This window comes from Molossus molossus, unplaced genomic scaffold, assembly GCF_014108415.1.
Source record: "Molossus molossus isolate mMolMol1 unplaced genomic scaffold, mMolMol1.p scaffold_m16_p_21, whole genome shotgun sequence".
NCBI lineage: Eukaryota > Metazoa > Chordata > Mammalia > Chiroptera > Molossidae > Molossus > Molossus molossus.
In genome coordinates, this window is record NW_023425357.1 from 15,235,937 (window position 1) to 15,248,351 (window position 12,415).

General features: G+C 53.4%; 1 protein-coding gene across 1 annotated transcript; it reads right to left on the reverse strand.

Moving 5' to 3' along the window:
- Nucleotides 1–270: 270 nt before the first annotated feature.
- Nucleotides 271–7,497, reverse strand: LRFN3 (leucine rich repeat and fibronectin type III domain containing 3). The gene is made up of 3 exons (XM_036274652.1): nucleotides 6,672–7,497; nucleotides 3,593–5,029; nucleotides 271–898 (listed from the first exon to the last, which is right to left on the reverse strand). Exons 2-3 carry the CDS (start codon nucleotides 5,011–5,013, stop codon nucleotides 442–444), a joined length of 1,878 nt encoding a protein of 625 aa, XP_036130545.1. The 5' UTR covers nucleotides 5,014–5,029; nucleotides 6,672–7,497; the 3' UTR covers nucleotides 271–441.
- Between the last annotated feature and the right edge of the window lie 4,918 nt (nucleotides 7,498–12,415).

Sequence of the window (12,415 nt, forward strand, 5' to 3'; positions counted from 1 at the left end):
GCCTCCCTCATTACCACGTCTCTGCTCACGCTGCGTTACCACTGTCTGAGGGCAGAGCTTGGGGCTGTCAGGGTCACCACAGCATCACTCATCATAGGGCGGGCTCAGAGGCAACACTCAAGGAATGTCTGTTGACTGAATGGATGACTACCCTCAGCCACATCCAAGACAAAACTGGGTGGGTCTCTCCCCAGAGAAGGCATCCCCAGCTCCAGACCCCTGCATGATCCCCCCCAACTCCCACAGACAGAGACAAGGGCAAGGGCTCAGGCCCAAGCTTAGAAAAATAAGACTTTCTTGTTGTGCTCCCCAGTGCCCCTGACACCTTCCCCATCAGTTTTAAAAACCGTGAACATTTTGGTGAGTCTGAGGCCAGGTCCCACGGGGTGCCTGGGTCCTGCCACCCCTTGGACCAGAAGAGCCACAGAGGTGGGCATGAGGCTAGGGTCCCCTGGGTTCGTGACTGGGCCCCCAGGGCTCACAGTCCAGCTGCACCACGGTGTGGGCCCTGGGCACGGAGGGCTCAGGAGCAGACAGAGCTGGTGTGGCGCCGTTGGTCTGGGAGCAGACGCTGCTGACGGGTGCAGAAACCTTGGCCTTGCCAGGGGGCTGGCCGCCGTGCACCTTGTAGCGCATAAGCAGAACGAAGATGAAGACCAGTACTGAGGCCACGATGACACCACCCAGCGCGATGATCATGGTGCCGCCTAGGAAGGGTGCGTGTGGGGCCCCGCAGGGCCGCAGTGCGGGCTCTGTGGAGAAGCGGGCGCAGCCAACGGGCCGTGTGGCCGTCAGCCCAGTGGTGCTGTCCTCGTACACCGCGAGCACGCACAGGTCATAGGTGCGGCCTGACGCCAGGTCCGTCAACAGAAAGGAGCGGCTGTCGGCTGAGATCATCCTGGAGGGACAGGCAGGTAGGGGTCAGGTCTCCAGTGGCCTAGCACCCACTAGGCACTCTGCCTCCACTCCAGTCTAGAAGTTTCCCCCCAGCCTAGCTGCCTCGTTTCACTCTAACCTACGCTGGAATTCCCTGTAGCCTGACACCCAGGCAGTGGCCTGATATCCCTCCAGTCTGTCAGCTAGTTTTTTCAGCCCACCGGCTAACTACAGTCACGTTCCTCTCCAGTTCCCCAGGTTCATCTCCCACTAGTCCCCATGCTCAAATTCCCTCCAGTGCCACTGCCGCCCCCTCTGCTCTGCTGCCTCGGTTCACTCCAGCCCCACCGCCGTTTCTCTGCGGCCCACCGCCTGCGTCCCCTAGTCCTGTTTCCCTTTACACCCAGCTGCCTGGTTTCCATCCTGCACTGCCACCCACTGCCCACCAGCCTGCCCAATTTTACTCCACTCCACTGCCTGATTTCACTCTGGTCCCCCCACCCTATTCTCCCCTTGCTCACTGCCCAAGTTCCTCCAGTCCCTCACCCAATTTCCCACCAGCCCACCACCTGCGTTCCTTCTAGCCCTGCTGCCAGAAATCTCTCCAGCTCACCGCCCAATTGTGTCCTCACCGTCTGACCTCCTTGTAACCCAATTCCCATTTCCGCCGAACCCCCTATCCAGTTTCCCTCTAATTCCACCTCTCAGTGTGCCTCTAGAGCAATGGTTCTCAACCTGTGGGTCGTGACCCCTTTGAGGGTTGAACGACCCTTTCACTGGGGTCACCTAAGACCAATCGGAAAGTCTCCAGGCGGGTCCGCCCACATACAACATGAGGAACTGTATTCAAGGGTCGCAGCATTAGGAAGGTTGAGAACCACTGTCTAGAGTATGTTCTCGTCTGACCTTCCTCCAGCCTGTACCCGATTTCTCTTCACCTGGCATAACCGTCTGGTTCCTCCAAATCGCTGCGCCCCATTTCCTTCTAACCTGCCAATGAACGTCTTCTGAGCCCCGTTGCCTTATTATATCTGGAGCCTGCTTTCCAGTGAGTCCTGTCATTTGATACCATTCTCATTAAACTGATGTGCCTCCTCCACCACGGATTTCTTTTTCTCTGTTGCCTTATTTCTTTCCAGCTCTGCCTACTGATTCCTTTATCTCTGCTGCCTAGTTTCTCTTGATCCCTGGCACCCAATTCCACTATATTTCCTTTAGTAGCAGAGCACCCTGTTGGAGATTTGCTTTATAATTGGCTATATTCTTAAACTGCTTTGATAGAGAAGGTACAGGAAACTGTGATTGTCTCTGGGAGGGTGACTATCTAGGAGAGCATTTGTCCCATCCCCTGCCAGGCACAGCGGACAGGATTGGTATGGTTTTCAGGTGCGGACCCTCCATGGAATCTACTGAGTACTGTCCGTGAAAGGGAGCGGAATGAGCTCATGAGATTTCCAGGACTGGAAAGATCAAGTGATGATCTCTTGGGGGTGTGGGCCTCTGGGGAAGGAAACAGGACCCAGACGCTGGGTTTACAAGGTGCAGACCTCAGGTGTTGGGAAGCCCAGTCCTCTGCAGCCGGACCTTGGGGACTGCACCCTTGGCCCAGCCTGGCAGTGAGAACAGGGAGCCATCCACAGCTATCCATGCAAGGTAGGACTGGGTGAGAGCAGCGCCCAGGTCAGAGCCTCCACTACGGACTACGTGTGGCCACAGCAGATGTCCCAAGTACTTTCCAGCTCCGGGGGAGAAATTGTACTGACCCACCTCTTGGGGTGTGTAAGCCCCAGGTTTGGGGTTTGCAACAACAGAAGAGAGGAGAATCCCTAACAGTGGCAAACTGAACATCCCTGCTCACCTAGCAGGTGGAGCTTGAAGTAGGTTTAATTTGATTTAGAAAATCAAAAATTGAGATGTCACCATATAAGAACCCCAAACGTGTGGAGCAGTTCACACTGCACAAACCCAAAGCCTTTGCCTCTATTTAGCTTCCTTCCTATTTTCCTTTAAACCTCTGGCCTGCGTTCCTTTGCAAAAGGGGTGATTCAGCCCTGGCCGGTTTGGCTCAGCGGTTAGAGCGTCGGCCTGCGGTCCTGAGAGACCCGGGTTCGGTTCCCACTAAGGGCGCGTACCACGGTTGCAGTTTGTCCCCGGCCCTGGTCGGTTGTGCGGGTGGCAGCCACTTGATGTGTCCCTTTCACATCGATGTTTCTCTCTCTCCCTCCCACTCTACCTGAACAAAAAATGGAAAAATGTCCTTGGGTGAGGATAAAAAAAAAAAAAAGGGGTGATTCATTTCATTTTCCCTGTGATCACGGTACCTTCTTCCTACAGACTGTCTTGTATCTAGCCCTGCCATCTGGAAACACCTGGTTTCTCTTTACCTCTACTACTTAAATTTGTATCTCCCCAAATTTGTCCCCCGCCTCCACCGACTTTTTTATTCTTCTGGCCTGGTTATTTTTTACTCTTGCTGCCTGAATTCCTTTACATGTTTGTCACTATTTACTTTTGCTGCCCTATTTCTTTTTACCATTGCTGCCAGATTTCTTTTTACCTTCTCTCTGATTTATTTCACCTTTGCTGTCTGATTGCCTTTGTGACCTTGCAGCCTCATTTCTCAGCTGTGCTGCAGCCTGGGTATCAGTAGGCATATCTCCAACCCTCCCTCCACCTCACTCCCCCACCCAAGCTGCCCACTGCCAGGGCACGGCACCTGTAGACGAGGATGTCATCAGCTGAGCTGTTGTACTGGATCTGGTACATGCGAATGCCTGGGATAGGCCGCTGATCTGGCCACTGGACGAGAGCAGCTGTGGCCCCATGCTCCGTCACCTGGACGCCACGGTCAGTAGGGGGTCCAGTGTCAGCTGCCTTGGCAGAGGCGGAGGCAGAGGCAGCAGAAGGTGGGGTGAGGACATCAGGATCCCCGTCCCGCGGGGGGTCACAGCTAGTGCTGTTGGCTAGTTGGGGAGGTGGTGGGGGGCCCACGGTTAGCTCAACAGCAGCCGTGGCCTCACCAGCGGCATTGGCCGCAATGCAGGTGAAGATGCCGCCATCACCTGGCTCAGTGACCAACAGCTCCAGTGTCCCATTAGGGAAGGCGCGAGCACGGCTCGAGTTGCCCAGCAGCCGGCCCTGGGGTGACACCCAACGCACATGGGGCTCGGGGTCCCCCACTGCCCGACAGCGCAGGGCGGCTGGCCGACCAGCGGGCACTGCCAGGGGTGGTGAGCGGTGAGTTACCACGGGGGGCTCGCACACGAACTCCTCCTCACCCACAGCCCAGAAGTAGCGGCCACCCAGAGCAGGCGGGGAGGCGCAGGCCTCGAGGTCGTCCTCCCTCGCCAGCCGCCGCAGCCACACCAGCTCGCAGTTGCAGTGCAGGGGGTTCCCACCGAAGGCTAGCACCAGGGCAGAGGCAGGTGAGCCCCGGGGCCTGGCCAGCAGTGGTAGGCGGGAGAAAAGTGGGTCAGGTGGAATGGTGGTCAGGCGGTTGGAGGTCATGTCCAGCCGCGCCAACTTATGCAGGCGGGAAAAGGCACCGGCAGGAACAGAAGCCAGCAGGTTGTGGTCGAGGCCCAATGTATTGACGTTGCCCAGGCGGCCCAAAGCCTCCCAGGGCAGCTGTTCCAGGTTGTTGTAAGAGAGGTCGAGGTCCTCAAGTGTCTCGGCACAGTCGTCTAGGGCACCAGCCGCCAGGGCTGCCAGTTGGTTGTTGCTCAGGATGAGATGACGCAAATTGACCAGGCCGCGCAGCTGACCCTCACCCAGTGAGGTCAGCCGGTTACCATCTAGATGCAGGGCACGCAGGGCACGAAGATCAGAAAAGGCGCCGGCTGCCACATGACGAATGGTATTACGTGACAAACTCAGATGCAGCAGGCCCGTCATGTTGGCCAGGTCACGGCGGCGCACAGCCGCAATGAAGTTGTCCGCTAAGCGCAACTCGGCTGCCCGGCGGTCCAGCGAGGGTGGCACAAACAGAAGGCCTGCCCCTGGGCACAGCACACTTAGGGGCAGTGACTGTGTCTGGCAGCGGCAGCGGCGGGGACACGGGCTGGGTGTGGCTAGCTGGGGTGGAGATGAGGCAGGGGCCAGCGGTAGCAGGCAAAGGAGCAGCGGGAGGACGGCCATCTCGGGCAGGGGTGGCCTGCAGGGAAGAAGGGAGGCATTAGGGCAGGCTGAGGCCAGAAGAGGGGTGCCAGAGGGGGCTGGGGTGGTCCAACACCAGGAGAGAAGGGAGTTGGTTAAAGATGGTCAGAGGAATTATCATCCAAAGCTGGAGGAGATGGTCAAAGACCCAGAGAGATGCTATCATGGGAAGACAGAGGGAGCAAATATGGACAGAAATGAACAACGATGGTCAGACGAAAGGGAAGTGGTTAAGAGATGGTCAGAGAATGAGAGGGTTGGTCAGGGTGGGCAGAAGATAAGCAAGAGGGCTTTAGACATGGTCACAGAGAGATGGTCAAGGGTGGTCAAAGAGAGGTGGTGGTCAGGGTGGGATAATTAGAAATAGTTGGATATAACTAGAGAAGAGAGATGGTTAGAGATGATCAAGAAGATAAGTGGTAGACGAAGAGAGAGGAAGTTGTCAGGGGTGGTTAGATTCAGGAGAGATGGTAAAAGAAGGTTAGAAATGGTCAAAAGCCAGAGAGGTGGTCAGAAGGAGAGGACAGCTGGGCGATGGGTGTGAGGACATGACCTCCAACCGCCTGACAGAGGAAAGGCAGCCAGGGATGTTAGAAATGATCATAGGGCCTGGCCGGTGTGGCTCAGTGGTTGAGCGTTGCCATGCACCAAGAGGTCAACCGGGTTTTGTTGGATTCCTGGTCAGGGCACATGCACAGGTTGTGGGCCCGATCCCCAGTGGGGGACATGCAGGAGGCAGCTAGTCAATGTTCTCTCTCATCGATGTTTCTATCTCTTCCTCTCCCTTCTCTCTCTAAAATCAATAAAGAAAATAAAAATTTATTAAAAAAAAGAAATGATCACAGAAACAGAGAACAGAAGTGGCCAATTAAGGCCAGAGATGGTCAGATAGTTGTCAACTGGAAGTTAGGGTCAGGGATGGGAGGAAGGCAAGGGAGATGGTGAAAGATGGTCAGAGAGAAAACGTGCATAGAGAATCTGGAGAAGAAAGATGGACAGGAGCAGCTGGAGAGAAGAGCTGCAGACAGAGATGTCAAAGATGGTCAGAGAGTCACAGGCCACAGCTGAGAGTCAGGGCTGGACAAGAGCATGAGAGCCAATGCAAGATGATTTGAGCTGCACAGTAGACAGACATATCAAAGGTGGTCACTGAGTGAAGCAGTAGAGAGGGGTGGCCAGAAAGAGGGGCTGTGGAAAGGGCTGTTAAAGACGATCAAAGATAGATGTGGACAGAGTTATTGAGATGAGTGGTGGCCAGAGGTGGCCAGAGAGGGGAGCAGTGGTCAGTAGTGTCAAAGATAGACAGAGAGAGAGGTGTGGTGGGTGGGAGTGGCGAGAAGGAGGTGGCTGGAGATGGTCAGACAAGATAGATGGTGAAGATCTACTGGAAGTGGGTCACAGACCTGGAGATGCCATCTACTAGGGAAGAAATTGGAGAGGGGCAGGGCTGGCCAAATGTCCAGTGTCTGAGGCAGAGGAACTGGAGGTAGACCCATGGGTGGGGATGTCCGTTTCTGGGAGAAACCCTGAGGGTTCCCAGGAATACTTGGTCCTTACCTCCCTCCACCCCCAGCCACAAAGTTCCTCCAGTCCCACTCCACAATGGAAGTGATCCTCCCCTGCCCTCCCCCCAGCCTTACCTGAGCTTGAAGCTGTCCCAGGGAGCAGAGTCCTCAGGCTCCAAGGGGGTCAAAGGTCAGGGCTCTGGAGGGGATGCTTGGTCATGTCTTCCCTGTCCCCAAGGCCTCAGTAGAGGGACTATCTGTTGTGTCTCAGCTTATATATGTTGTCACAGTCTCTAGACCTTGATACTTGGAATCCCAGATCCCCAAATATTGGACATCTAGAGTCCAATTTTAGAGACCCAGACACTCCTTTGGGTTGGTCTGAGTCAGGGTCACCCAGCGCCAGTCTTGGTTTGCTAAACAGCCAAATGGAGAGTTTAGGGTCTAAGTCCTAATCAGTCCTGGGATCCAGTACTGGGATGCCGGGTTCAGTTATTGGGGTCCTAAGTCAAGTTTTGGAGGTATTTAGTTCCAAATGTCAGCATTCAGGTTTGCAGCAAGGACTTCTGGCTGGAACTCAGGTTTAGGCCCCTTGGAATGCCAGGGTTCAGATCTTGGAAATTGAAGCCTAAATCTCGGGGTTCAGGTCCCAGACAATGGATTCCATGATACAGACAGGAATTCCATCCCAGATTTCAAGGTCCCAGGCACAGAATTCAGAGTTCAGCTCCAGATTGGGGATTTTAGATGCCAAATCTTGAAGTTCAGGCTCCAAATGTTGGGGTCCATACTCCAAATCTTGGGGCTCAGGTTCCAAATACTGGAGTCCCAGCGACTCATATTGAGATTCCAGCCACAGATATTGGTGTTCAGACTCCAGGTCGTGGGGTCCCAGCCCAAGGGTTTCCAGATCTCTGGGTCCAATCTCGGAGTGCAGGCCCCCGATGTCAGGTGCAGGCTCTGGGGTCTGTGGCGGCGGCTACCGGCTTGCTTCCCGGGCTGTAGCAGAGCCTAGCCCGGTGGGAAGGGGTCGGCTGCGGTGGGGGAGGGGATGGCCAGGAAGCCCCGGGGGCCGGGGTGGGGCGAGGCCTGGGCGCGAACAGACGGACAGACAGGAACACGCGGGCTGAGGACAGCGCAGCGCACGAGGGGGGTGCAGGGGGGAGGGGCCGTTCTCAGAGACCCCTCCCCCGTCGGGGCCGGGGCGGGGGCCGGAGCGGGGACCGGGGCGGGGCTGGGCGGGCAGGCCGGGGCCGGGTGCTCCCGCGGCCTCCGCGCCGGGAACCCAGGGCCGCGCACGCGCCCGCGCTTAAAGGAGCAGACTCCGCGCGCGCCTGCGCTTAAAGGTGTAGGCTGCCCTCCCTCTTCCCAAGGCGCGTCCCTGGCCCCGCCTCCCATGGAGTCGCCCTGGCATTGCTTGGGAGCGAGAATCCTTGGATACAGACAGAGACACAGAAATGGAGACAGACAGAAATAAAAGGATGGGCAGACTTCGACTGGGGGACAGAGAGGAGTAGAATGAGAGACAGAGACAGAGGTATTCAAGGAGCGATGGAAATACAGACAGTGAGCGACTCAGAGCGAAACAGAGACAGGAGACAAGGACAAGTCAGAGACAAAGAAAGACAGAGACACAGAGAGTCAAAGAGTGGAGGAGAGAGAGGGGGACTGAGCTGTGAGGATGAGTATGTGCATGTGTGTGTGTGTGTGTGTGTGTGTGTGTGTGTTTTCAGTTCTCATTCAGAGCATTGAATGTGGCCCTCCACCCCAGAGTCCCTGGCCTCCCAAAACCGTCTCTTCTGCCCCTCTGTCTCAGCACCACCTCCCTGGATGTCCTTTCCACAAGTGGAGCTTCCTTACCTGGACTGTGTCCAGCAGGAGGCCTGACCTTTCAGGCCAGAGGGGAGACTCTACTCCTTCCCAAGGCTCCTTGCCCTGGCTGCAAAGGGAAAATTTGGCTTCAAGACCCTGTGCCCTCTAGACTTGGAGCTAGACATCAAAACACACCGACCAGATATCTCATGGAAGAAGAAGATAGGAGATGGGACAGAGGCAAGGGCTTGCCAGGTTGACGCAGAGAAGTTTATTCATTGAGTTCCCCTCTCCCCTACTCACATCCACTGCACCACAGAGGACCCTACTGGGATTTTACCAACACATGACTCCCCAGGAGTGGTGTCTGCCTATCCCGATACTTGTGAGAGGATAGGGGAGGGGAGAGTGGGGTGTCCCACATGCCTCATGGTGATGGTGTTGCAGGAAGGATTTGGGCAGAGGTCTACAAGCCTGGCCTGGGAACTTGGTTATAGTAACATGGGGACCTGATCTTTTGGGAGCCCTGGTCTGAAGGGAACACAGCCTCGGTCTATGGTCATGGCCTTAGCCTGGGGGAACCTGGATGGTCACAAACCACACTTGGGAACCCTCATCTGAGTGTAGTAGTAAAGCAACCTTGTAGGGGGCAGGCACGTCCACTTTGGCGTCCCTAGCTCAGCTGAAGTTTTCAAAACAGATTTTTGGCTTCTTCCACTTATGTGTATTAAAAAAATTGCAGCTAAAATGAACTCAGCGCTAGGGCCCGCCTTTCCAGATCATTAGCAAAGTTCATCAGTGCTCCTGGCCCAGCACAGTGGACACCAGTTATGCAAACACTCAGAAAAAGGACAGAAGTTTCAGGGATGCTACAGAAGTGGTGGCGGTGGGGGGAGACAGAGGGAAACACCTAAAGATAATCCCATGAGCATTCTGGGATTATAATTCAGTGGAACTGATTTACTTGCCGGGTGATCCCAGGAAATGGGCAAGGGAGGGGGCAGAGTGAAACAGAGGAGGAAGAAAGTAAATAGAAGATGGAGATGAAAAGCAGGTTACCTCTCTGGGCAACTAGAGCTCAGTTCTTCTGGGGAACATTAAGGAACCGTGTAGAACATACCAGAATTGTCATTTTCCCTCTACCCCCCTGCAAGGTTCAGAGAGGCTGGGGCATTTATCTATCCATTCTTACCCCCCTTGGGTGATGATTTGGGGGGACAATCAATTTGAGGCAGAAAAGCAGGGAGGGACGTCTTGTGGGAGTGGGACCAGTGATCCTCACACATTGGCTGCATCAGGGCCACTTGGAGGACTTGTTAGCCATAGACCTACATGCCCCAACCCTAGAGTTTCTGATTCCAATAGGGAGGTGGGGCCCAAATATTTGCATTTCTAACAAATTCCCAAGCGATGCTAATGCTGCTGGTCCAGGGACCACACTTTGAGAACCACTGGGCTAAACCAGGGACATCTGCAATGTGCATGGACTGTCCACCATAGTTATGCCAAAATCTGGTCCCTTGAGAGGGGTACAGACATGTGAGAGGGTACATGTGCAGACAGAATCTTTCTTGCAAACGTGTGAATCACATGTCTGTGAGTCTGTGTGTTTTTTTTTATTTTTTATCCTCACCTGAAAACATTTTTGCATTTATCTTCAGATAGAGCAGAAGGGAGAGAGGGGGGAAGAGAGAGAGAGAAACATCAATGTGAGAGAGACACATCGACCGGCTGCCACCCACACGACCCCAACTGGGGCCGGGGATAAACTGCAACCCAGGTACGTGCCCTTAGCAGGAACCAGACCTGGGACTCTCTGGTCCACAGGCCGACACTCTAACCGCTGAGCCAAACCGGCCAGGATGAGAGGTGTGTGTTTCTAAGTGTGCACCTATGTATGTCTCCTGAATCTGAACATGAGTCCAGCTGCATGTTTATTCCATGTGCCTGCTGTGTCCATGTGTGTTCTGGTGAGCCTCTGAGTACTTGGCGTGAGTGTGTGAGCATGGGTGTGTTCCCCGTTTGTATCTGTGTATGTGAGCAGACTCTGGCATGGACACTAGCAGTCCTCTTACCTCCTAGGTCCCTCAGAAATGCAGGTTTACAGTTGTGAATACGTGGAACACAGTTTATTTTCGTATTATTACTACTAATGATTGTATTATTTTCCATCCAAACTGTGAACCTACTTTGCCCAGCCCTGTATTTAGTCACATCAAATAGTTACAAGGGATTGGTACACACATACACACATGCACATGTGTGCGCAAGTACACTCAAATTAATGAAGTCAGTCTGTCTGCCTAAAAAAGGTCACTTTTTGAATAAACAAACTTAGGCCCTTTTCAAGTCAGGGGATATCAGAGCAAGAAGAGATGGAGGTGGTGTTCTTTTTTTTTTTTTATTTTTATTCATTTTAGAGAGTGTAAGGGAAAGAGAGAGCTAGAAACAACGATGAGAGAGAACATCGACTGGCCTCCTCCTGCATGCCCTGCACTGGGGATCGGGCCCACAACCTGGGCATGTGCCCTGACTGGGAATGGAACCGGCGATTTCTTGGTGCACGGGTCGATGCTCAACCACTGAGCCATACCGGCTGGGCAGAGGTGGTGTCTCTTTATCCTCGACTAGCACCCACCAACTCCAGTCCAGCCAGTGGGGTTCACTGGAATTAGCTCAGCTGTGTAATTAGCACATGAATCAGTACTGAGAACTAGGGACTCACTTTAAAGATCAAGCCTGGCCCAGGCCAGGTAGCTCAGTCATCCTGATACACCAAGGTTGTGGGTTCAATCCCCAGTCAGGACACATATTAGAATCAATCAATGGATGCATAAATAAATGAAACAAACAATTGATTTCTCCCTCTCTCTCCCCCCCTTTCTTTCTCTCTAAAACAATAAAAAATAAAAATCAGGCTCGAAGGTGCACCCCCATACATAGGAGTCAAAAGAGAGAAGCAGGAAGATTAGGACACTCTCCCCCTTCCCCACCTCCTCCCCATACACACTCACTAACCACCTTAAATCAGACTGATGGGTCCTAGGCCAGCACCAACTTCTCCAGGACAACCATAAGACCCTGTGCATGAGGTTCTGCTTAACTACAGTGGAAGACCTACCACAACTTTCAGCGTCTGGTTTAAGGACTTCCAGCTGTCAACATGAAATAAGACTTCCATAAAAATATGGGGGAAGTTTACATTTGTGCAAAGAATGAAGGGAAACATACTGACAACTTTAAATAGCAAACAGAGACTTTGGGTCACTGTGTAGACCTGCCATGTAAAAACCTGACCCCCACAGTGTAAAGTTAGAGGCTTGTTTTACAGAATGACTAGTGCTCAAGCTTTACAGATATCAGGGGCCCACAGAGGCAAAGTTAGTATATCAGTGAGTGTAATTCTAGCTGCTGTAACAAATAAGCCCCTGGATTTCAGTGATATCATACGATAGTTTATTTCTCACCACAGATGTCCTGCTTGGTTGGCAGCTGTCCGCCATCTGGTGACTCATACACCAGACTTGTTCATTTTGTGCCTCCATTATTTTATGGGGCTCAGAATGATCTGCTTCCTCCTGGCAAATGGAAGGAGATGGGGTGTGGAAGACTCACCAACTTCTTTAAAAACTTGATCTAGAAGTGACCTACAAAGTTCCCTTCTGCCCATATTTTATTGGACAGAACTAGATATGTGGCCAGCAGGGATGCAAGGGGGTGCTGAGAACACATTCCCAGGCTGGGCAGCTCCCTCCCATTCACATTTATTCAAAGAGAGCATGGATTACAATGGACCCAACATGAATCACCACCAGATCCACAACCTCAGGGGAAGCAGCAGGAAGAGGCTGTGGAACCTTGTTTCATCCACTACACCAAAACCTGCTGCAGGGAGAAGTTCCCAGCCCCACCCTGACCACCCACACATCTAATCTGGTTCCTGACTTTGGGGTGGGTTATGACAAATTTGGACCCTTTGAGGGCAGAGTGAATCTGACTTCATTTGACAAATCCTTAGGTCAGTGCAGAAGGATGACAGTGTGTCCAGTGCTTTTTCTAAATGCATT